Source organism: Atractosteus spatula, chromosome 16 (genome assembly GCF_055471065.1).
Source record: "Atractosteus spatula isolate fAtrSpa1 chromosome 16, fAtrSpa1.hap1, whole genome shotgun sequence".
Taxonomy (NCBI): Eukaryota; Metazoa; Chordata; class Actinopteri; order Semionotiformes; family Lepisosteidae; genus Atractosteus; species Atractosteus spatula.
In genome coordinates, this window is record NC_142721.1 from 15,894,349 (window position 1) to 15,918,430 (window position 24,082).

The 24,082-nt window shown below is 52.1% G+C and overlaps 1 protein-coding gene across 1 annotated transcript in view; it reads right to left on the reverse strand.

The window, feature by feature from the left end:
• Positions 1-4,663: 4,663 nt before the first annotated feature.
• LOC148819660 (CD81 protein-like) overlaps positions 4,664-24,082 on the reverse strand; it is a 36,689-nt gene continuing 17,270 nt past the window's right edge. The window contains exons 3-8 of the mRNA XM_088935113.1: positions 12,981-13,078; positions 12,708-12,782; positions 12,102-12,218; positions 10,953-11,051; positions 10,496-10,579; positions 4,664-10,381 (exon numbers count right to left, since the gene is read on the reverse strand). Coding sequence (XP_088791239.1) covers positions 10,319-10,381; positions 10,496-10,579; positions 10,953-11,051; positions 12,102-12,218; positions 12,708-12,782; positions 12,981-13,078 — 536 coding nt within the window. The 3' untranslated portion in view covers positions 4,664-10,318. The remainder of the gene's footprint in view (positions 10,382-10,495; positions 10,580-10,952; positions 11,052-12,101; positions 12,219-12,707; positions 12,783-12,980; positions 13,079-24,082) is intronic.

Below are 24,082 nucleotides of genomic sequence, written 5' to 3' on the forward strand. Positions count from 1 at the left end.
TGAGTGCCTGTCATGTGTATCCTGTCATCGTCAGTATTTCCTCCTGTTACATGTCACTGGTGTCTTGGCACACTTTTCGAATGCTTCATCGGGTACTCCCAGCCCCCAGAGAAGAGTCCTCTCGGCCCCATGTCCTTATTCTGAAGGCAGACGCCCCCCCACCCTGTCTGATCCTCACTCACAGCGAAACCCATGACAGCCAGAAATCCCATGGTGCCCTTCCCAATTTCTCCCTACCAATCAACGCATGTCCCTGAAAAAAAACACCCAGCAGCACGCGCCTTAATTGCGGAATTGGTCTTGCTGATAATCGATTAATAAATGAAGGAGGTGGCTGTAGAACACAATGGCCACAATTACCGCGGAGTGTCATCTACATGTTCCCCAGTCATTCGCCAAAACTCTGTGAGATTGTTGCCTTGTACTGATGCTGCTTATGGTATGTCTCGGGCAGTGTCCTCACCTTGTACGCAGACTGATCACGTCAGGTCTCAGGAGATAAGCAGGGCTGTGCCTGTCAGTGATGGGCTGCAAGACTTTCTAGGAAAGCCTGGTGGCTGTGGAAAGGGGTGTTGGTAGACCAGTAGGTGGCGCCGTTGCCTCTGGACCAGAATTTCCAAACTGGTACCCCTGTATGGTGAGTGGAGATACTGTGTTCTGGGGTGAACCGTACTTAAACCAAAGTTCTGGTTATTGGTCATTAAAGATCCCAGGGCTGTTCGTGAGAATATGTGTGCTAACCACCCTGGTATCTAGGCTGAGCTCCACTCTGTGCTTGAACATTCGAGAAGCCCTAAAGCTGACCACTCATTCAACTGTCAGGGCAGTTTCTCACTCTTTCTCCTGAGCTGCTGCCTGCCTTTCTGCCTGCCTGGTGAAATCCTAGTGAACAATTCCCGGGAATCTAAACAAAGATTTCCGAGAGATTGGGGGTCTCGAGAATGTAAGGGATTTTCCAGTAGATTTTGTTTTTCAAATACCACTGACGTGATACAGATGTACCGAACTGGCAAAAGTCCAGTACCTAGAAAAATCGCAACCCTGTAAACTTGTGTTTTTTGACTTCTGTTTCCTTCATTTTTCTTTCGCCCAGCGGCTGCAGGGTTTTGCGATGGAACATGAAAGCCATTTAGTGTCAGGTTTCTGGTCCCACGAGCTGGCTCTCCACCCGTGCATCAACCTTGGTAACAATTCAGTTTCAGCACAGGAAGAGAACCCCTGACTCCCTCCTCCCCCAACCCTCCTGAATTCATCCGTGCGCGGGGGTGAAACTTCAGTGACGTTGTCATAATTCCTTACAATCTGTGCGAGACTACTTTCCTCAGGGCTGACTCACACAGCACTCTGCAGGAGCCTGGCCCATACGAGGCTCAGCTGTGAGCAGTGCCCCCTCTCCTGGGTTTTAAATATGCACAGCCAGCCCAGCTCAGCTGGATTTGGAGTTGTTGTACCTGCAGCTGCGTTGTGCTTCCTTGTAGTTTGGGAACAGCTGACAGTCTGCACTGTCTGTAGCTCAGCTTGGGGGGGGGAAATCTCTCAGCTGCTAACAGGTGGGGGTCTTTGTTCCCTGTGCCCTGTGCTGGGTGCCATCAAGGGGAATGGGGGGGCAAGGGCCACCATTTTTCTTGACCATCCGACACTGGAGGTGGAGGTGATGGGATCAGCATCACGCTCCGGTCAGCCTATTACCCCCGGAAGGATTAACCCCCGGTGCTCATTTGGAAAGCAGGCTGAGTGGACCTGGGAGCCGTCTGGAAGGAATTAGAGCTCCATCGCCTGCCCCTACCGGGGATCGAACCCGGGACCCTCCGGTCAGGAGCTAGACGCCCTTGCCGTCTGAGCTAACGGCTCCTCCCAGTCCCGGTAGCTGTCAGGATTCCATACAGGTACTGCTGGTGGCTGGGCGAGCTCCGCCTTCTGCCTCATGCCCCACAGTCTGGCTCAGAGCCGCCTGGCGTGTTGGACTCATGCAGGAACAGCTCTCCCACTTGCAGAGCCAGAGGGATCTTCCTGTCAGGGGCTTTCATTTCATTCCAGGGCCTGAAAGGATTTCTTTTTCTTATTTCTGCGCGAACGTTTGATTGTTAGCAAGAGCTGAGATTGAAGTTGCCCCACCCCATCTCACAGTGAGCAGACAGCCTTTTTAAATTTTGCAGGAGGACCTCTTGCTGTTATTGCATTTTAATCATGCCCCTCTAACACTTTATTTATACTCTATATTTTCATCAGATAAAGATGTATAAAGCAGCACATTAAAGTTAAATATGATTGTTTCCCTCTTTTAAAAAAAAAAAGTAACCAAGCAGATCGATCCATATTACAGCAAACACTATCCAGCAGCGAAAAGCTTATTCCCAGGAAAAGTTATGGCAACTAAAAGCACATCCTGGGATCGATGGGGGCAAGGAGAGTTCTGCCTTGAATGGGACATACACGCACATACAGTGGTGTGAAAAAGTGTTTGCCCCCTTCCTGATTTCTTATTTTTTTGCATGTTTGTCGCACTGAAATGTTTCAGATCATCAAACAAATTGAAATATTAGACAAAGATAACACAAGTAAACACAAAATGCAGTTTTTAAATGAAGGTTTTTATTATTAAGGGGAAAAAAAATCCAAACCTACATGGCCCTGTCTGAAAAAGTGATTGCCCCCCCTGTTAAAACATAAATCAACTGTGGTTTATCACATCTTTGGAAAGCTGAGTTCAATTTCTCTAGCCACACCCAGGCCTGATTACTGCCACACCTGGTCTCAATCAAGAAATCACTTAAATAGGACCTGCCTGACAAAGTGAAGTAGACCAAAAGATCCTCAAAAGCTAGACATCATGCTGCGATCCAAAGAAATTCAGGAACAAATGAGAAACAGAGTAATTGAGATTTATCAGTCTGGAAAAGGTTATAAAGCCATTTCTAAAGCTTTGGGACTCCAGCGAACCACAGTGAGAGCCATTATCCACAAATGGCGAAAACATGGAACAGTGGTGAACCTTCCCAGGAGTGGCCGGCCGACCAAAATTACACCAAGAGCGCAGCGACGACTCATCCAAGAGGTCAGAAAAAACCCCACAACAACATCCAAAGAACTGCAGGCTTCACTTGCCTCAGTTAAGGTCAGTGTTCATGACTCCACCATAAGAAAGAGACTGGGCAAAAATGGCCTGTATGGCAGAGTTCCAAGACGAAAACCACTGCTGAGCAAAAAGAACATAAAGGCTAGTCTCAGTTTTGCCAGGAAACATCTTGATGATCCCCAAGACTTTTGGGAAAATACTCTATGGACTGACGAGAGAAAAGTTGAACTTTTTGGAAGGTGTGTGTCCCATTACATCTGGCGTAAAAGTAACACAGCATTTCAGAAAAGGAACATCATACCAACAGTAAAATATGGTGGTGGTAGTGTGATGGTCTGGGGCTGTTTTGCTGCTTCAGGACCTGGAAGACTTGCTGTGGTAAATGAAACCATGAATTCTGCTGTCTACCAAAAAATCCTGAAGGAGAATGTCCGGCCATCTGTTCGTGACCTCAAGCTGAAGCGCACTTGGGTTCTGCAGCAGGACAATGATCCAAAACACACCAGCAAGTCCACCTCTGAATGGCTTAAGAAAAACAAAATGAAGACTTTGGAGTGGCCTAGTCAAAGCCCTGACCTGAATCCAATTGAGATGTTGTGGCATGACCTTAAAAAAGCGGTTAAGGCTCGAAAACCCTCCAATGTGGCTGAATTACAACAATTCTGCAAAGATGAGTGGGCCAAAATTCCTCCACAGCGCTGTAAAAGACTCATTGCCAGTTATCGCAAACGTTTGATTGCAGTTGTTGCTGCTAAGGGTGGCCCAACCAGTTATTAGGTTTAGGGGGCAATCACTTTTTCACACAGGGCCATGTAGGTTTGGATTTTTTTTTCCCTTAATAATAAAAAACCTTCATTTAAAAACTGCATTTTCTGTTTACTTGTGTTATCTCTGTCTAATATTTCAATTTGTTTGATGATCTGAAACATTTCAGTGTGACAAACATGCAAAAAAATAAGAAATCAGGAAGGGGGCAAACACTTTTTCACACCACTGTACATGTGTCCGCACACACACACCAACATGCACACTGCATACACACGCACAAATGCACACAAAGGAGATTTAACCTAGCCAGTGTGTGCTTGGCAGGGTGATGGAAACCAGAGCAAATACCTATGTGAACGCAGAGTGACCATGCAAACTCCACACAGAAGGTAGCCACGACCAAACCCAGAAACCGAGAGCTCTAAGAGCAGCAGTGCTAAAGGCCAGATTATCGTCCTGCCCGGAAAATGTTATTTCTCCAGGTGAGCTCCATTGCAACAGCTCTGTTTACCCTTGTGAGGCCTCAAAGCAGAAGCTGCTGCACAGTGCCTGGTCTGACTGGGAGGGACGGCACTGTCCTGCTGTCCAGGGATCTTTATTGTATCGTCTCCCTGTGTTCTCAAAGGCTTTTCATGTGCTGCTTATTCCTCTGAGGACCACGAACTGCTTTATTCTTCTTGTAATCTCATGGCACAATAAAGGCAATCAGGCTCTATCTAGAGAGTGCACAATGAAATGAAAAGCATATACACATATGAACAGGAACAACTCCCTTCCGTTGCTACAAGGGAAATTAAAAACCAGGATAAACAAAGGAGCTGGATTCATTCCGTATATCTTTATTTCAAATACAAAGTTAAGTACACAACAGAGCAACTCTTTCTTTTTTTTATTCTCCAATAGTCTGCTTTTCTTTTCCGAGAATATAAACAGTATCCACACTGAGAGAGAGGCACACCGACGAGCACAGACACCAATACTGGCATACAAGCACGGGCTCATGCTCTGCAGGGGGGTCGGGGGTGGGGGGGGGGCGGGTTACAGGTGCCAACTGCATGAGAGAGCTGGAGGTGCCGACTCGCCAGCCCCGGTCCGACACAGCCGCCAGTCGCAGTGCGCGATGGCTACTGGAGTCACAGGGCTGCCCAGGTCACTCGAATCTGTTGCATGAATGAGATTCACAGTCTGCAATCTAAAAAAACCGCACCCGGGACAGCTTTTGAACCAATCCTTTAGGCAGGGTGCGACCTGTCAGCACTCCCAGCAGCCCCTGCCTTGGACGCCTGGGATCACGACCGGGGAGAAGGGGGTGGGGGTTTCGGGAACGGCCAAAGCGTTCGGCCATAAGGACAGAGGACGGGACGCTGCCCAGGTCACGACCGGGAACTGGACTGGACTTCTTGCCGAGCACACACCACACTGGATCGGAAGGCCAAAATCAAAAGCGGGCTTCTGTCAGAGACGTTCCCTAAGGATACGAGCCCGATCGCGCACCTATTAAACTGGGAAACCGCCCTCTTCCCATTGGAAGCCTTTTGGCTGGCCGCTGGCAAGGCCTCTTCCGAGTCAGGGTGCCTTAGGACTACACTAGGTGCAGTAATAACTGCAGGAAGCAGGTCAGAGATGTCGGCTGTAGATCGTGCTACGGGCTGTGAGCATTAACATATAGCTGAGCTATGGAAGGCCCACAAGCTTATCCTACTAATCCTACGCCTATGCTACGCCCTGGGTTTGAGAAGCCACTCCTTCTTCTAGGGTTTGTGAGCAGGAGGTAAAAAACCAGAAACAATCCCGAGTTGCTTCTGTTAAGGATCTGCACTGTGCATGCAGTGCAACACACCGCACATGGATTCTGGGAAAACACTAAAAGCAGTTCGCCCGCACCTGTCCTTAGCCTTAGAAATAAACACCGCAAGAAGGCAAGCATTTTATTGGAAGCTTATCGTAGCGTTTTTTCCACGGAGAACAAAACCATTTGCTCCACGCGAGCGTAGCTTGAGAGGAGAGACAGGAGAGCCTTCACCTGCCAGGCAGAATTGGCGAACAGGAATTCCCCCACCAGTCTCCAGCATGTACGTCTGGCCCTGCACTCACACTGCGGGTCCCAGCCAGCCCTTGGGGTAGGTTCCACCGAGGTCTGGACGCCTGCCTCCGTTTACCTGCCAAGCTCCTTCCCTCTTCGGAGGGCAGACGAGCTCAGTAAACTGCGAACGCAGCCACGCACTTTTGCCGGTATTCGCTAATTGAGAAAGCAGAGATGCGTTGCCAGAAACTTGGAATCTAAGCCATGAACCCGACTCGCTAAATCCGCTACCATCTCCACAGCTTTCCTCCTCGACTTTCACCCCACTCCGCACAACCACTTCCCTTTATTTTTCCCCCCCCAACACCACTGACGCGATACAGCAGCGCCGGGCCGCGTTCCCAAAAAGCCGCGCGTCTTGTCAACGGTGCCCAGCACGGAGTTCTCTCCGCCTGGGCCGAATGATTTCGCCACCACCTTTCTCCGTTTTTGCGTTGAATCCCCATTGAAAACTATTCCGTTCTCCCTCCCCCCCCCCACACCACCACCTTCATGGTGAAGAAGCAGTAAACAACAAAATGGGGGAAAAAGAAAAACCAGGAGGCCGAGATGTCAGGGCTGCCGGATGAACCCCGGAGAAGGGGAGGAGCTTGCTGGCATGCGCAAGGGTGGGGGGAGGGGGGGTCTCACTCCTGGTCCTGGGGACCCCCCCATCCAGCTGGGCCCCCAATCGCCAGCGCTAACTGATGACCGCAACCGAGCTGCTGTCTGGTTCTGCCAGAACCTGATGCAGTGTCTCGTCAACTGGCTACTGGAGAATTTATCCAAAATTTAGTTTTGACCAAAAGAGAAGAAACGCCTAGCAGACACAGGTGGGAATGAAACTCGCCCATCTTGAGTGTTTTTTTCCTTCTACTTGGGACCGATTAGTTTCAGCTGACACGCCGAAGGAGGGAGGGTACTGAGATCTGGTCACTGGTGCAACGCTGACACCAGCTGCAGACATTTAAAACACCCCCTATGCAGCTGAAAGTAAAGTTTAGAACACCTAAAATAGGAAACTGAAATCAATTTGCCTACAATTTCAGTCTCGACTAGAACAAAACAGGAAGAGATGGAATGCTCCTCCAGGACCAACACTTTAAACCACCAGCATGCAGGACAGACCTTATATTCTGAAGTTTTTCCAAGGTGTGATTAGAAATAGCTCAGGTCCCAGTACAAGCTCCGAGATTCAGCCGGGAACTGAACCATACTGCTCCCCCCGAAACAATCGGATAAAAGTATAGTAAAGTGCCATGAAATTGTGGTAAAAGCCAGGTAAAACTGGTAAGACAGCAGATTTAACAGCAAACAGAAGCTCTGAAAAACGGTTACATAAATCTAACCAAATCTCATTCGTTAAAATAAGTGTACGAGGACAAGTAAGTAATTCATATGTATATTTTTAAAGAACATTTTTATAACCAGCACATAGGATTTCAACTCCATGCTCCTGTACCAGGAAAAAAATACAAAAATCAGATTTTACATAGTTTTTAGTACAATTCTATATAGCTGTACATGTTGAAAGACTGATATATATATATATGAATATAGGCACAAGCTCTACGTGTTAACAGGAGAGGATTACAGCGGACAGAAATGTCACTTAGTAGCCAAGCATACAAATTTCTGTATTTCGGAGGTCGGGGAGAATTGTTTTTTAGGATAGTGCTTGTACTTTGGTATTTTGATGGTCTACATGTCTAAATAGCACCATCTAGTGGATAGGAGTCTAAATGCAGGTATTTTTTTCCTCGGTGGTGAAGAAGCCAGCAGGACAGACGAGTTTTTCCCATTATAGAATTTCACACGTGGATCTGCTGCACAACTTAATACATTTCTTATGTGGTGTATCCCCTTCAACAGCCCTGAACAAGAAGAAAAATGCCCTTCACAACCGAGTGATCTCGAACTTGGCACCTGTATAGCAGTGGCATTAACTATAACCCGTTTTTTTTTACAAAAAGAGGGAAAAAAAACTTTCGTTTTTGCCTCTTTACCTATAATGGACAAAGGGGGGGGGGTGGTATTTAATTACGCAAACTCCCCCCCAAAAAATAAGGCCGCTTTTTCTTGGTTTGTCTCTTACTCTTGTCTGGTCAGAAGCAGACCGAAACACCAATCTCATGGAGAACATTAGAGCAACATGCTAGCGAAGGAGTGCAGGCTGATCGACCGATACAGCTCGCTTGCCATCTTGTAGCCAATGGACTGGAGGATCTTATCCAGTCCGGATACTGGGGGGGTCAACCCCATGTGGGAAATCTCGCTCCATACCCCCACAACCCTTTGTGTACAGGCATGCTATTTTTTTTGGTTAAAGACACGTCCATGGAATTGGGGAACCACCCTGGCCGTGGGAGCCTGCGGCACAACTGCACAGAAAGTGGCTTTTGGCGAACTGTCGGACTTCTAGCATCGATGTGGATCAAGTCTTCAGAAATCAACAAGAACAGAGCTGACATGACTCTAGCCTGAACATGAATGATAGCAATAATAACATTACCTTCATTCAGCATTAAACTAACTCACCCTAACCAAATAAATGGGTATCAAAAATACAGGATTTGTGCACGACAGCCAGCTCGGGGGCGGCTTAGCAACCCGGTCAATTCAGTCCCACAGCTGGATGAGACAGACCGCAGCAGGAGACAGCCCAGTCAGAGACCTTCCAGAGTCACGATACCCGCGTCTCTCGCCTTTCAGGGCTCCAATCTGCTCCAGCACAGCCCCCCCCCCCCCCCCGAGGCCAGAATTGGGTGTGTCCCCAGAGCCTCGCAGAGACTTCACCCATCTAACCCTGCCCCCCACACACGCAAACTACTGCTGTTCGTAGCGCTGAGATGGCTTCCAACAAAAAGAGCTGTCGAAAACTACATAAAAGGAGCTATTTACTAATTGACACGAGAGAGGTTATAAATGAGGAGAGATCATTCTGCTCATCTACATCGTTTTGGGAGTTAGCAGCTAATTGATCCCAGGATCCAGCTGTGTCTTGAGAGAAGCCAGGTATCGGCCTCACCAACATGGCTGGGTAGCTTGTTCCAGACTCCCACAACTCTTTGGGTAAAGATCCACCTCCTGTTCCAGGTTTTTGAGAAAGTTCCGGAATGTGCGGCATGACAGAGGTGGGCACAGCTGATTAAAGCCGGTGTGCTAATTATTTTCTTGGTCTATCGTTATTAGAATGTTATTTTCTCCTCACTCCTCAACCCGCTGATGGGAATGTCCAGGGTCAGGGTGTCTCCTGTGACAGGGGAGAGAGCTTCAATCCCAGAGCCGTGAGGAACAGGGCGGCGTCACGACAAACTTATTCAAACCGCAAGAGTCAGTCAGGTCACTGCTAAGCCGAGAGCGAGTCAGAAGCTCGAAAAGAGCAAACGTCTGAAAAAGAAAAAGTCTAAAAAAAGTCCTGGGCATACACACGGTCTCATCCCTGACTGTGACTCAGCAGTCCTGGGCACACGGTCTCATCCCTGACTGTGACTCAGCAGAGTCCTGGACACCCAGTCTCATCCCTGACTGCGACTCAGCAGAGTCCTGAACTCACCCAGTCTCATCCCTGACTGCGACTCAGCAGAGTCCTGAACTCACCCAGTCTCATCCCTGACTGCGACTCAGCAGTTCTGGACACATGGTCTCTTCCCTGACTGTGACTCAGCAGAGTCCTGGACACACAATCTCATCCCTGACTGCGACTCAGCAGTCTTGAACACACAATCTCCTCCCTGACTGCGACTCAGCAGAGTCCTGAACACACAATCTCCTCCCTGACTGCGACTCAGCAGAGTCCTGAACACACAATCTCCTCCCTGACTGCGACTCAGCAGAGTCCTTTCTTCAAGCGGTCCATCGGCTGCATGCGATCTGCCAGTGCACAGAGCTCTTTCCCCACATGAAAATCAAGGAAGCTGAACAACAGGTCGCCAAAACCCAGGGGCAAACCACAGTGCGCCCACACTGGTGAAATATAATGTACTGCGAATATATACAGTATAGATATCTACATAGAAATAAAACATAAAAAACGGTTAAATGTCTGGTGTCCTGCCGAGAAGCAGGGCTTAAAATAATAAACACATACACACATTATGTATATACTGTATGTTACAGTTCCAATCCCAGATAGGTTTTTAAAATTACGCTGATTTCACATGCTGTCTTAGGCCAGGGAAATGACCGAATTTCAGACCTTTGCTGTAACACATTAGAATCGTGACTTTATAAAACTCCTCTGCAAACAAATCATCGAGTAAGATGGAAATAACTGGGCAAGCAACTACAGTAAGAAGTGATCCGAAAATAAAAAACAGAACAACATTAAAAAAAAACTCTTCATAGGTGAACACAGGCCATCTGGAGGAGGCAGGCATCTCTCCTGTCTCTCCCATCTCTCGCTGCGGGGCTCAGTACACAGAGTTGTTCCGGATGCCGCAGCAGAGCACCATGCTGAAAATCATCTCGAAGATCTGCGGGGACAAGGCGGTGGGGTGGGGGGGTCAGAGGTCAGAGGTCGGCTGTCGGAGGTCAGAGGTCAGAGGTCAGGGGCGGGGCAGGGCAGACAGGCGGCTCGGAATACGCACCATGATCACGGCCACGATCAGAGCAGCGATCCCGATCAGGTACAGCTTGGTGGAGAACAGCTCCCTGATCCGGTCGTGGCAGTTCTGTGGGGCCACAGAGAGCTGAGTGAGGCCGGGCGACAACAGTGTGCATCTGGACCCGTACAACAGAGCACCTGACAGAGCTGCTCTCAGTGACCTCTCAGGCCCACTCGCCAGGACTATAGACTATGGCTGGACTAAAACCCCAGAGTCTGAGAGCAAGTATGCTGCAAACCCAGCAGCAGGAGTCGGAGAAGACAGAGACAGAGTCAGGTGGAGCCATCTGGAGAAAGCGGTCTATCCACAGAAGGCAACTCACCACCATCATTCAAATCCGTGCTATATGGGGTGTTTAGATTCTGGTGATATCAAGAAATATATATATAAAATATAATAATATATATAAGAAAAATCCGAAAGACAAGAGCTCACTTACCACATTTGTTATGACGTCCTGTACAGATGTTTTCGGACAAATGTCGGTGAAAACCATGCCCACAAACGCGGTCGCCACGCCTTTACCGCAGCACTGCAGCTGAGGGGAGAGAGGATTCCAAGAACTTTAACTCCGGCTAGAGCTTCTCCACTTCAAATACTGCACACTGCAGGGGCACCATGCAGCTGCTTCAGGACATGACTCCTGGCAGGGGGTCACTGATGACCACCCAGCTGAGGTCAGAGTCAGGTGGAGACAGAGTCATTGAGGACAGAGACAGAATCAGGAGGAGACAGAGTCGGCGTCACTGTGGACAGAGTCAGGTGGAGACAGAGTCAGAGAGGACAGAGTGCGAGTCAGAGAGGACAGAATCATAGAGGACAGAGCCAAAGTCAGAGAGGACAGAGCCAGAGTCAGTGTTAGTGTCACTGTGGACAGAGTCAGAGTCAGAGAGGACAGAGTCAGACTGACTCTGACAGAGGACAGAGCCAGAGTCAGAGAGGACAGTCAGACTGACTCTGACAGAGGACAGTGCCAGAGTCAGAGAGGCCAGAGTCAGAGAGGACAGAGTCAGTGAGGACAGAGCCAGAGACAGTGAGGACAGAGTCAGTGAGGACAGAGCCAGAGTCAGAGAGGACAGTGCCAGAGCCAGTGAGGACAGAGTCAGTGAGGACAGAGTCAGAGAGGACAGTGCCAGAGCCAGTGAGGACAGAGTCAGAGTCAGAGAGGACAGAGTCAGAGTCAGAGAGGACAGTGCCAGAGTCAGTGTTAGTGTCACTGTGGACAGAGTCAGAGAGGACAGAGTCAGTGAGGACAGAGTCAGAGACAGTGAGGACAGTGCCAGAGTCAGTGAGGACAGAGTCAATGAGGACAGAGCCAGAGTCAGAGAGGACAGTGCCAGAGTCAGTGAGGACAGAGTCAATGAGGACAGAGCCAGAGTCAACGAGGACAGAGCCAGAGTCAGAGAGGACAGAGCCAGAGCCAGTGAGGACAGAGCCAGAGTCAGAGAGGACAGTGCCAGAGCCAGTGAGGACAGAGTCAGAGAGGACAGTGAGGACAGAGCCAGAGTCAGAGAGGACAGTGCCAGAGCCAGTGAGGACAGAGTCAGAGTCAGAGAGGACAGAGTCAGAGAGGCAAAGGGAGGCTCACCGTTTCGTGAAACACCTTCAGCACCTCTTTTGCCCCTTTCTTCTCCTCCTGAGCCAAGGTGTCGAGAGTGGCCCTGTCATAAGCTGTATCGTAGAACTTAATCATCTCCTTGGAAATCTGAGGGGGAAAAGAAACGGGCAGTTCGCTGTGTTTCTAATCCTCTCGACCGGGGACTCAAAGCAGCGATTGAAGACACCAGTACCCCCCGGTCAGAGGAGCAAAGCAGTCATCACCCCCAAAAGCAGGTCCTTCATGACTTTTTCAGAACATTCTTTTACTCTATCATAAGTTAAAAGAGGAGGAATCTCAATCTTTTTAGACTTCACCGAAGTCGGATTTAGTTTAGTTTCAGCGGGAATCGGATTCGGCTGTTGTTACAATTCCACCAGAATACGAAGGCCCACACAGACGATGGCCCAGGGGCAGGCTTTACGACACTGAGACTTAGCAAGACGGGCAAGAAACACGTTGAGCAACGCCACAGGAGTTTTTCCCCAAATTCAGCCTGACGGGGATCAGCTGTCTCAGCGGGAATGTTTTCCAGGCGCAAACGGAAGGGCCATCCGAGAAGCCACAGGGCTACGTCAGCGGGACTTTCAGGATTACCTGGTCCTTGTTAATAAATCCCCAGATCCCAGCAGCCACCTCGCAGGCGAACAGGATGACCAGGCATGCGAAGAACTGAGAGAGGGAGAGAGAAAACGGAGACAGTTTTACAGATCGGACGGCGTCGGGCTTCTCGTTTCCCACTGGCTGTAAGGATCTGGGTGACCTGGTGGATCACTTCTGCAAGTACCACACCAGCTTGATCAGAGCTGGGCCACAGATGTGGGGTGCGAGGGGGGCATCGAGCTGATCACAAGAGCCAGATCCACTTACCGTACCCAGAAGGCACTGGGACTCCTGTATGGCACCGTAGCAACCCAGGAATCCCACAAACATCATGACGGCCCCCACCGCGATGAGGATGTACACTCCTGCGAGGAAGAGGAAGGCGGTTAATGTCACCGACCCCAGCCGGGAAGAAATCGACTGTGAATGCTTTTGCAAAATCCGGCAGTCAGGTGGCTTAGATAAGAGCGCCCTCTTCTGGAGAGAAGCTGTGATGCACCCAAGTGAGACAATAATAATAATTATAATAATCCTTACACTTATATAGCGCTTTTCTGGACACTCCACTCAAAGTTCTTTACAGGTAATGGGGATCCCCTCCACCCCCACCAGTGTGCAGCCCCCCCTGGATGATGCTCCAGTCCTCTCACACACACCAGCTCTCAGTGGGGAGGAGAGCAGAGTGATGAAGCCAGTTCAGAGATGGGGGTTATCAGGAGGCCATGACTGGTAAAGGTCAGAGGGAAATTTGGCCAGGACACCGGGGTAACACCCCTACTCTTTCCGAGAAATGCAATGGGATTTTTAATGACCACAGAGAGGCAGGACCTCGGTTTTACGTCTCATCCGAAAGACAGCGCCTGTTTACAGTACAGTGTCCCCGTCACTATACTGGGGCATTAGGACCCACACAGACCACAGGGTGAGCGCCCCCTGCTGGCCCCACTAACACCTCTTAATAATAATAATAATAGGCTGAGCTCTGAATTTTTCCAACTGAACCCTTAACAGACTGTAATAATAGGATAAATTTGGACTGTTTAACTGTTCTCAGTTCACAAAAATCAAAATCACAAACTGTAGAAAAAAAAAACTCAGATCGCACACCTTTGCAAATGAAGGCTTCAGTTAAGCCATTAAGGGCAGTGGGGAAGACACTAGCAGCTGAGTGGGCCACCAGCAGCAGGACTGAGAGCCCTGCTCTGCGCCCCTCTGAGGCTCATGTTCCCAGCACTGGGGCTGCAGGTTCGAATCTTGGGGCTGCCAAGTCGTCGTCACTGTTCTGAAACCCGACCAGGACCCGGTTTTTTATATATGAGGATCGGGTTATCCCAGTATTGACCAGAAACAGGTATGTCTTCACATGTCCGCACAAAGGCAGCTGGAGTTAGAGAACAAGCATATTCCTGCAAGGACACTAGGGGGCAGTGTGGCTCAAGTATTCCAGAAAGTGAGGAAATTTCCTTAAGAGCCTCCTCGACAGTCTTTTTTATTTTCAGCTTTACAGACTAATCTGATCGTACTGGGCCGTGGGGCTGTTTACTTTCGCGGCTCCTGGTTCAAGCGGAGACAGACTGGGCCGTCTCTCTGCGGCTGAAACGCCGGGAGAGCCCACGGTCCCCAAGCAGACGACTTGCAGCCATTTTAGGTGCCCGACGAGCTCCTGTGATGGCTGCAACGGGCCTTGTTTACATCTCGCTGTTTGTCTGAGTGGCCCTCTGGGGTTCCCATGGAAACTGTGAGCCTGGTAACGGTCTCTGGCGGGGGGGGGGGGGTCAGGGAGAGGAAGCTTTCAAGGAGGAGAGAGGCAGAGACAGATGTTTTAAAAGCAACGCTGACCGGGCCGGGCCAGGCCTGTCGTCAAACGTCGTCAGGCCCCCTGGAGACCTCCGAACTGCCCGTCGGAGGCTGGTTAGCTGCAGCGGTTCGGGGCGCAGAGAACGACCATCGTGGCCACGATGGAGAACCGGGCTGTCCGTCCTGGAGTCAAATTTCCGGCACCATGAACCACCGTAGGTCCGGGAGAGGGCGTCTGCGTTTCAGAACGGGGGGGAATTTCTCCACAGGCGCATCAGAAGACAGTGAGCAGGGCGCAGAGAGACACAGGAAATTCCTTAGCGCTTTCCTATCCACCCACCCAGCCCTGTCTTGTCTCCAGCCTGACCGGAACCCCTGCACTGCTGACCTCTGACCCCTCATCCTCAGGGGAGCCCCGCTGGCCAGGAAGCAACCTTTAACTGCATACAGGGGATTCGGTGCATTTTTGTTTGTTTTTTTAAATTCAAGCTCCGATATACACTCCGAGCCCCCCCCCCCCCCCCCTCCTCCCGAGACGGGGGCGTGTCGGGGGCGTCGCTATGGCGATGGGAAAACAGAGCCCCCCCCCCCCCCCGAGGGGCTGAGCCCTCCGATGCTATTTCCAGCACCCCGGCCTGAGTCAGACCCGCGTGAGCTGGGCTCTCTCCCTCCTGCGGCCGGCCGCTGGGAGGAAGCCCAGGGGGAAGGATCTCTGTGCTGCGTGCCCACACACACACTCTCACACACACACACACTCTCACACACACACAAGGAAAAAAACAGTCAAAAACCCCAGCAAACCTCCTTACAAGGGCCTTGCCAGCGAGCCTCTGACCAGATCACGGCTCAAACAGGGCCGCAGAACTCACAAGCCAGGAAAGTGGGGTGCGTGGGGGGGTACACCTGCCTGCTGCGGCTGGAAAGCTGGCCCCCCCCCCCCGAGAGGCACACCACGCTCAAAACAAGACGCTTGGTAGCAATACCGGCCATCGGCTGCCTCACCACTGCCCCCGGCGCCGGGACATTCCCTTGGCATTCCGAACTCTTTCTGTGGCAGCTCGGGAATTCATCCGGACAGCCGAAAGAGCCTGCGCCAACGGCAGCTGTGCCTTCGGTTGAGGCACCCCGGACACCCCCCTGCCAGATCCTGGAGTCGGGCGAGGGGAGCGGTCCCAGGTGCGAAGTCCGCTTCCGGCCATCGCAGTCACTGCGTACCCCCGTCAGTACCCCCAGAACTCCCCCAGGACCACCGGCCGCGTCTTTTTACAAAGCCCCAAATCCGGACTGGGACCGGCTTTTCCCAACGCAAGGCGGGAATCACAGCGAAAGCTGGTGGAGAAGTCGCCCCTAACCCCTAACCCACGAGGCGCCCGCATCCCGGGAAAAAACAAGAAGAGGGAATCGGGAATCTCACTTCCTAGCCCTGTCCCACTCGCTTCGATTACAGCCCTTATCCGTCTGTCACTCCCGAAATAGCTCCCTCTTGTACCTCCGCGATCTCGCGCTATTCCACAAAAAACAACAACGACCGAGCAGCAGAGAAGTGGATCAGGAGCGGCCATTAGAAAGGGCAGGCTGGGATACGTGTCCTGGACCGGCTTTCTGGCCGGCTCTCCCCCTCTGCTGCTCCCACGTGACTTCTCCAGGGCTGCTCTGTCCCACAGCGTCTCGCGGGTCAAGCAGACGAAACGCAAACAGTTTTTACACCCCCCCCACCACAGCAGACCCCCTCGGTCCTGGCGCAGGATGGCCAGGCGTGACCCCCCCCCTGCCCGCCCACCCCCTTTCTCGGAGCTGAAACGGGAGGGCTTCTCTCTCCCTGGAGTCTCCACGGCAACGGCCCCACGTGCTCCACGGCCCAGGAGGATGTTGCCGAGATACCACAAGAGCACCTAGCAACGGCACAGATCATCCCTTTCTGCCATTGGGTGGGGGGGGGCTGCTTGAACACGGACTGTCAAGAATCCAAACCGATGAAGGGTAGAGGTGCCTCTGATGTCGTTTCAGCTCCAGATCTGTTCGTGTCTGCTCCTGCTAATGTAGTCAGCGCGCAGAGCACCGAGTTTCAGAGCAGCTGGCCCTGGCTCCTGGGCAACTCCTCAACGAGGAAAACCCGAAAAGGACTCAACACCCGCACTGCAGGAACCGCCTTAACATTTCAGGCTCTTGGCATGCCCCATCACAGTTGTCTATTTCCCATCATCAGGTTATCCCCTACACATCATCACCTGTCTGCACAGCCAGCCTGCGCTCAGACAGTTTTATTCCGCTGGACGCAGATGGACAGACGGATGGCTGAACACGCTGGGCGCGTGTGAACCAAGTGGCGAACGGCGTTCAGTCTGCCCCCGGCTCCCGACCTGACCCCCTCACGCTGCACCCCAGCCCACTCCGGCTGCTTGCTCAGTGCCCAGGGCTCGGTCACCAGCGCTGCTCTTAGCTCCTGCGCAGCTCGTCAACAGCCCCAAAAACGGGCAGTGGAAATGCCGCAGGAACCGAGAAGTGGAAAGGGGTGTTTTGCTCGGGGGGGAATGACGGTGCGGAGAGCTTCGATGTGCAGGAGGTCACGTCTCGGTGGGGGGGGAGCTGGCGAGAGTGTACCCCAGAGGGCGCAGGGAGCAGAGCAGCTCTCCTGCCAAGGGGCTCTGAGGGAGACGAGCCAGGCGGCTGCTGGCCCAGCGAGGCCCAGCTATAGCAAACTGCGCGCAGAGGGGGGTGGAGGGCATCCCAGCATCCACCGTGGGTGGCTCATGCCCTTCCAATCGTGGCGGGATGGCGTCTTGCACCAAGACGAGCAGGGCGAGAGGGCCTGCACAGGAATCCAGCCGCAGACACGAGGAAGAGAAGTCCAAAGAGCTTTCTGCTGCTCTGTGCAGGATGGACAAGAGCAGCCCACCTTATAAATCTTCCCCTAGGATTTCATAGCTCATAGAAAGGCTGTGAAATTGACGCTTCCCTGAATTGAATCTTTAATACCTCCTTACACTTATATAGCACTTTCCTGGACACCCCACTCAAAGCTCTTTACAGGTAATGGGGATCCCCTCCACCCCCACCAGTGTGCAGCCCCCCCTGGATGATGCTCCAGTCCTCTCACACACACCAGCTCTCAGTGGGGAGGAGAGCAGAGTGATGAGGCCAGTTCAGAGATGGGGGTTATTAGGAGGCCATGACTGGTAAAGGGCAGGGGGAAATTTGGCCAGGACACTGGGGTAACACCCCTACTCTTCTCGAGAGACGCCCTGGGATTTTTAATGACCACAAAGAGTCAGGACCTCGGTTTTACGTCTCATCCGAAAGACGGCGCCTGTTTACAGTATAGTGTCCCCGTCACTATACTGGGGCATAAGGACCCACACAGACTGCAGGGTGAGCGCCCCCTACTGGCCCCACTAACACCTCTTCCAGCAGCAGCCTCAGCTTTCCCAGGAGTCTCCCCTCCAGGTACTGGCCAGGCTCACATCTGTTGAGCTCCAGTGGGGCTGCCAGCTGGGAGCTGCAGGCCGATATACCTGCTGGCATAAAAAGGAGGAAAGCTGAGCTCTCCTGACTCTCATAATCCAACCGGGTTTTAGGACATCGAAATGGTGCTTGAGAGACTCTTAAGAAAACCACCACTATATCAGTGCCGAAGAAAACCACTGTGGCCTGTTTTAATGAGACCAGCAGCGCTCACATCTACTGAAATGAAATGCTTTGAATGGCTGGTCATGAGGCATATTAGCACTATGGTACCTGAGTGCTGAGAGCCCTGCAGTTTGAATACCAGCATCCACTGACAACGCTATTTCCCTGGCTCTTTACACTGCCCTGGCTCCTTGGGATGATAAAGACACAAATCTTCAGACTAATATTCATTAATTACAGCTCTGCCACTAACACTACAGTTCAACAACAACATCATTTATTGGCCATATACAATTTCTTGTGTTAGGAATTTATCTTTGCACATACCCCAGCTTGCGCTCCATGAGACACACAGACAGGGAGAGAAGCTTGGGGTCAGAGCGCAGGGTCAGCCATTAATATGGTGCACCTGGAGCAGTTAGGGTTCAGGGCCTTGCTCAGGGGCCCAAAGGAATAGGATTCCTCTGCCGGCTGTGGGATTTGAACCGGCAACCCTCCAGCCACAGGCGCAGATCCCAGACTAGTCAGCAAGCTCAATGATTTGAGCATCAGCGCCTGTCTCTGCAGCTGGATTCTGCACTTCCTGACTGGCAGACTGTGAGGGTTGATGGCTTTCTGCCACGCGGACCGTCAATATAGGCGTCCCTCAGGGCTGTGTGCTCGGCCCCCTGCTGTCTTGTTCACCCACGACTGTGTGGCCAGACACAGCTCCATCCACAAATATGCAGATGACACTACCACCACTGGCCGAATCACCGGGAATGAGGAGACAGCCTACAGGGATGAGGTCGGGAACTGGGTGGAGTGGAGCACTGACAATCATCTCTCCCTCAACGTCAGCAAAGTCCCGTTTTGTCACCTCTGAGACACGCCCATATTCACGTCACTGGGGTGGCTGTGGAGACCTAGCACCTGCTTTACTAATGATTTCACGTGGTCCCAGCATGCAACTGCAGCTACACAAAAGGAGCTCCAGTACCTTTACTGTACTTCCCCAGACAGCTGGAAAAAACGTGGTCTATCTTCCAACTCTCTCTTCTTCTTTTACTATTGACAGAGTGCTTGGTGTGGCATTACAGTGTGGCTCGGCAGCAGCTCACTGTCTGACCAGAAGGGGTGATCAGGTCAGCCCAGGCCATCACTGGAGTACAGCTCCCCATCTCAGGTGGGCTGAGAGTACTGCAAAGGATAGCAACCACCCTGGTTTCGCACTGTTCTCGCCCCTGTCCTCTGGTAAGCGTTACAGGAGCAGAAAAGGCACACACCTCCAGGTTCAGAGACAGGGTTTTCCCACAAGCTGTCAGGCTATTGAACTCTACCCCCACCACTGACTCACGCTGTGGTTTTGTGGCACTGCTTGCGCTGGGTTGAATTTAAGTTGAGTGTCTTTTAACTTTGTTGTTTTTGCTGCGGCTGTTCTGTGTGTACGTTGTTGGCGTTTCCTCAATGCCTTTGTATCAGAGCTTTCATGCAAATAAGCCCTTCATTGCACTTGTGCCTATGACAAATAAGCTGAATTCTGAACTCGCAAGAGTGCGAACAGCTTTTCTTCATCACACAGCGGCTCCCCCCTCTGCCTCAAACCCTTCGCCCTCCCCGCGAAGTGGCCCAGACAGCCCAGCTGCCTTGTCTCGTCTTGCAAAGACGAAAAAAAAATCCGAAGAAAAACTTTGCAAAGGCAGGGCCTTCCTGGGCCAACTCACGAGCCTGCCGGGAGATTTCCCAGGATTCCTGGCGTGAAGACATGGCGAGATCAGGAAAGCCGAGAGCTCTCCGAGAGCCCGCCCCTCTCCTGAGGGTCACAGGGCTGGCTGAGGACTGCAGGAAGAAACACTGCAGGCCCTGAACACACACACACAGAGGAAGCCGCAGCAGGAACTAACCCCCCCCCCCCCCAGGGGAAACGTTTCAAGAACGGACTGCCAAGCACGAGGGCCAGCCAGGGGGACTGAGGCCCACTCGACAACATCTCGCTGCAGTCTTTCCAGAGGAACCCTCCTGCTGCTCCCCATCTCGCCTTCCCGCGCAGGCGTCGGCGTCGGGCCCTGCAAACGGCGCCCCCGCCCGCCGGGCTCCGCTGCCCATCACGTGGCTGCTGCAGGCTCCGAGCGCGAGCTGGCTCCAGTCCCCGCGCGGTGTGGCTTTGCTTTCCTCCTGCAGGCTCCTGCCTTCCTCGACGCATCCTTGAGGAACGTCCTGGCTGGCCCAGGGGCGATGGAATGCTTTCTTCCACACTGACCATCAATATGGGTGCCCCTCGGGGCCGTGTGCTTAGCCCCCAGCTGTTCTGCTTGTTTACCCACGACGGTGCTGGCCAGAGTATCAGTTCCAGCTACATGTATGCCGATGATACTGCCCTCACCACCGGGTGGGGCGGTGGCTCTGTGGCTCAGGATCGGCGCCTGTGACTGGAAGGTTGCCAGTTCAAATCCCGCAGCCGGCAGAGGAATCCTACTCCGTTGGGCCCCTGAGCAAGGCCCTTAACCCCAGCTGCGCCAGGGGCGCTGTATAAATGGCTGACCCTGCGCTCTGACCCCCAGCTTCTCTCTCCCTGTCCGTGTGTCTCATGCAGAGCAAGCTGGGGTCTACGACAAGACAAATTCCTAATGCAAGAAATTGTATGTGGCCAATAAGGTGATCTTATCTCATCACTGGCCGAATCCCCAGTAACAATGAGACGGCTGCAGGGATGAGGTCAGGCACCTGGTGGAGTGGAGCCTTGACAACAACCTCTCCCTTAACGTCAGCAAAACCAAAGAGCTGGAGGGGGGGGGCTGTGGAGATTAGCAGCTTCAAGTTCCTGGGTACCTGCTCTACAAATGATTTCACATAGTCCCAGCATGCACCTGGGGCCACAAAGAAGGTGCAACAGCACTCTTACCTCAAACTGTGGTCCATCTTGAACTGTCAGTACTACATTTTCCAGGTATGGTATTACAGTGTGGCTTGGCAGCAGAGTTGCAGGGGGTGATCAGGTCAGCCCAGTCCATCACTGGACATTCTTACAGCTCCCCGTCTCAGGTGGGCTGAGAGTATTGCAAAGGATAACCATCACCCTGGTTTCGCACTGTTCTCCCCCCTGTCCTCTGGTAAGCGTTACAGGAGCAGAAAAGGCACATACGTCCAGGTTCAGAGACGGTGTTTTCCCACAAGCTGTCAGATTACCGAACTCTACCCCCACCACTGCCTCACACTAAGTGTCTTCTAGCACTGCTTGGCTGACTTGCTTTTTCCCCAACTTGTATGTTACTGAACTTGAGGTTGCTGCTGCTGTTCTGCGTTTACGTTCTGGTGATTCCTACACGTCTTTGTATCGGGGCATACGTGCAAATACGCGAGTATAAAAACCTAACCGAACCCTTCCTTCATTTTTATTTGGGGGATGGGGGTGTGATGAACTAAAGGTGGGACTGAAAGGCGCCTGCATTTGGAAACCATCTGTTTGACAGCTCCTGGGTGTGGAAGCAGCAGTGTTAGAGCTAACAGATTTAATTGGCCTCTCTCTGTCTCTCACTGCCTACCTCACACAAACGGCAGTGCCAGAAACCGCGCCGTGCTGCTGACATGCTGGGTGCCGAAACACTGAGCTCCTCCGCAGTGCTGTGCTTTGCCAAGTGAAGATGGCCCTCCCCAGGCAAGTGGAGCATGTGGAGGAAGTGACCTGGGCTGGAAAATATTCTGCAACTGTGGGCAAGCCCAGTAATAATCTTCATCATCACTATTTCATAGCGAGCCATCACACGCAAGCCAGTGTTTCTATTCATGGAGAATCTTCCATGAGCCACCATTGGCACCACACCTTCGGAACTGAGAATCCAGCTGCAATGCACCCTGTGTCCTGTAGGGGGCGAGGGTGTATATAGAGAATCTCAACAGGGTGCAAATGGAAGTCGTTGTTGTGGTGCAGGGGTGGGGCTGTGGTGGACCTTGCCATCTTTTAACGTACAACTCTCGGTTCTAGATCTGTGAATTTCAATCTAAAAAGTCTCATCCGCCTTTTTTACAGTATGGCGTTACTGTCGCTATACTGGGGCATTAGGACCCACACAGGCCACATGTTGAGCGCCCCCTACTGGTTCTGATAACAGCTCTTCCAGCAGCAACCCAGCTTTCCTAGGAGTCCCCCATCCAGGTACCGGCAAGGCTCCCACCTGCTCCCACCAGACACTGACAGGCTGCCAGCAGTGCTCACAGGACACGTGCTGTAAGAGCCCAGTAACTTACTGACAATGAATAAAACTAGGAGCTTTGCTGTAAGAGACACCAGAAGAGTGGGGGCGCCCTCATGCCTAGGGGGTAGAAAAGGGGGCAGCAGAACTGCCCCAGTCAGGGTTGGTGAACCCCATGAAACAACACTTCTGATATATGACCAGGTCATGACGTAAAAGCACTGTAATTCAAACATACTTAACTGCATATATTTTTACAAATGATTATACACGAGCAGCAATCACTTCCTTACATAGCTCCTGCGATTTAATTTCTTTTCCCATCTTTGTCGGCGAAGGCAGTGCTGTCGTCACCTGAGCAGCGTACAGGATAGGGCAGGAACCTGCAGCCTTCAGCGTTTCAGCTCGGGAGTGAGACCCCACTGTGGGGGGAGTCTCTGGGGGCTGCCTGTGCCTCTGGCTGGGCTCTTAGGGCTGCCCGGCACTGAGCTGACAAATTCTACACCGGCCCGGGCTGGGATGACTGGTGGTGAGGGGGGAGAGGCTATTCAAGGGGCGTTGTGGTGGATCTGCGCCTGTGGCTGGAGGGTTGCTGGTTCAAATCCTGCGGCCAGCAGAGGAATCCTACTCCGTTGGGCCCCTGAGCAAGGCCCTTAACCCCAGCTGCTCCAGGGGTGCTGTATAAATGGCTGACCCTGCGCTCTGACCCCCAGCTTCTCTCTCCCTGTCTGTGTGTCTCATGGAGAGCAAGCTGGGGTCTGTGAGGAGACAAATTGTATATGGCTAATAAAGTGATCTTATCTTCTCAGTAATTCCCAGCCCTGCGGAACTGTCACTTTACTTCTGTGGTCATCCCTGCCTCTGCATGCCTGTCATGGACAGCTCTGTACTGGGCAGCATCCCCTGCACTTTCACCAGGCCTAGAACAGACCGCTGACAAAGAACAGTACTTCTGAAGAGGAAGGAAAAAAAGGAGAAGCAGCAAGAGGGCTCTCCAAGTGTGCCATCTGCCCTGCTGATATTACAAGTCCGTCTCCACGGATAAATGCCGCCACGACTTCCCCCTGTGCAAGCATCGCTGGGAGAAGGCTCTGGCCCCCGCGTGGAGAGCTCTGAGCGGGCCGTGGGAGCTGGGAGCGGCAGCGGGCAGCGAGCGCGGGGGTGGGGGCTCAGCTCAGGCGAGGCGGGCGGGTCCCTTTTCTCACAGCGCGGTGACAAATGACATTTCCTGTCAGGGGCAGTTCCCCGTCACCGCATGCATGCGATGCTGGGTTTCTCAATGAAGTCTCCACCTCCTGACACAAAAGCCCGTCTTTAAATGCAAAACTCAGGCCCTCCCTCCAATTAATAAAAAATAAAACCCATCTGCAAGTTAATATAACGACCGAAGGGAGGGCTTTTCCTACACGCTCATGATGTCTTTACTTTGAGTGAGGAAAAAGCACTCTTTAGAACTTTAACGCTTCAAAAGTCAACAGCCATATCACCCTGTATCTCACTGTATCTCACAACTGGCAGCCCCACTGGAGCTCAGCAGGTGTGAGCCTGGCCAGTACCTGGATGGGAGACCTCCAGGGAAAAACTAAGGCTGCTGCTGGAAGAGGTTAGTGGGGCCAGCAGGGGGCGCTCACCCTGCAGTCCAAGTGGGTCCTAATGCCCCAGTATAGTGACGGGGACACTATACTGTAAACAGGCGCTGTCCTTCAGATGAGACGTAAAACCGAGGTCCTGACTCTCTGTGGTCATTAAAAATCCCAGCTCTACTCGAAAAGAGTA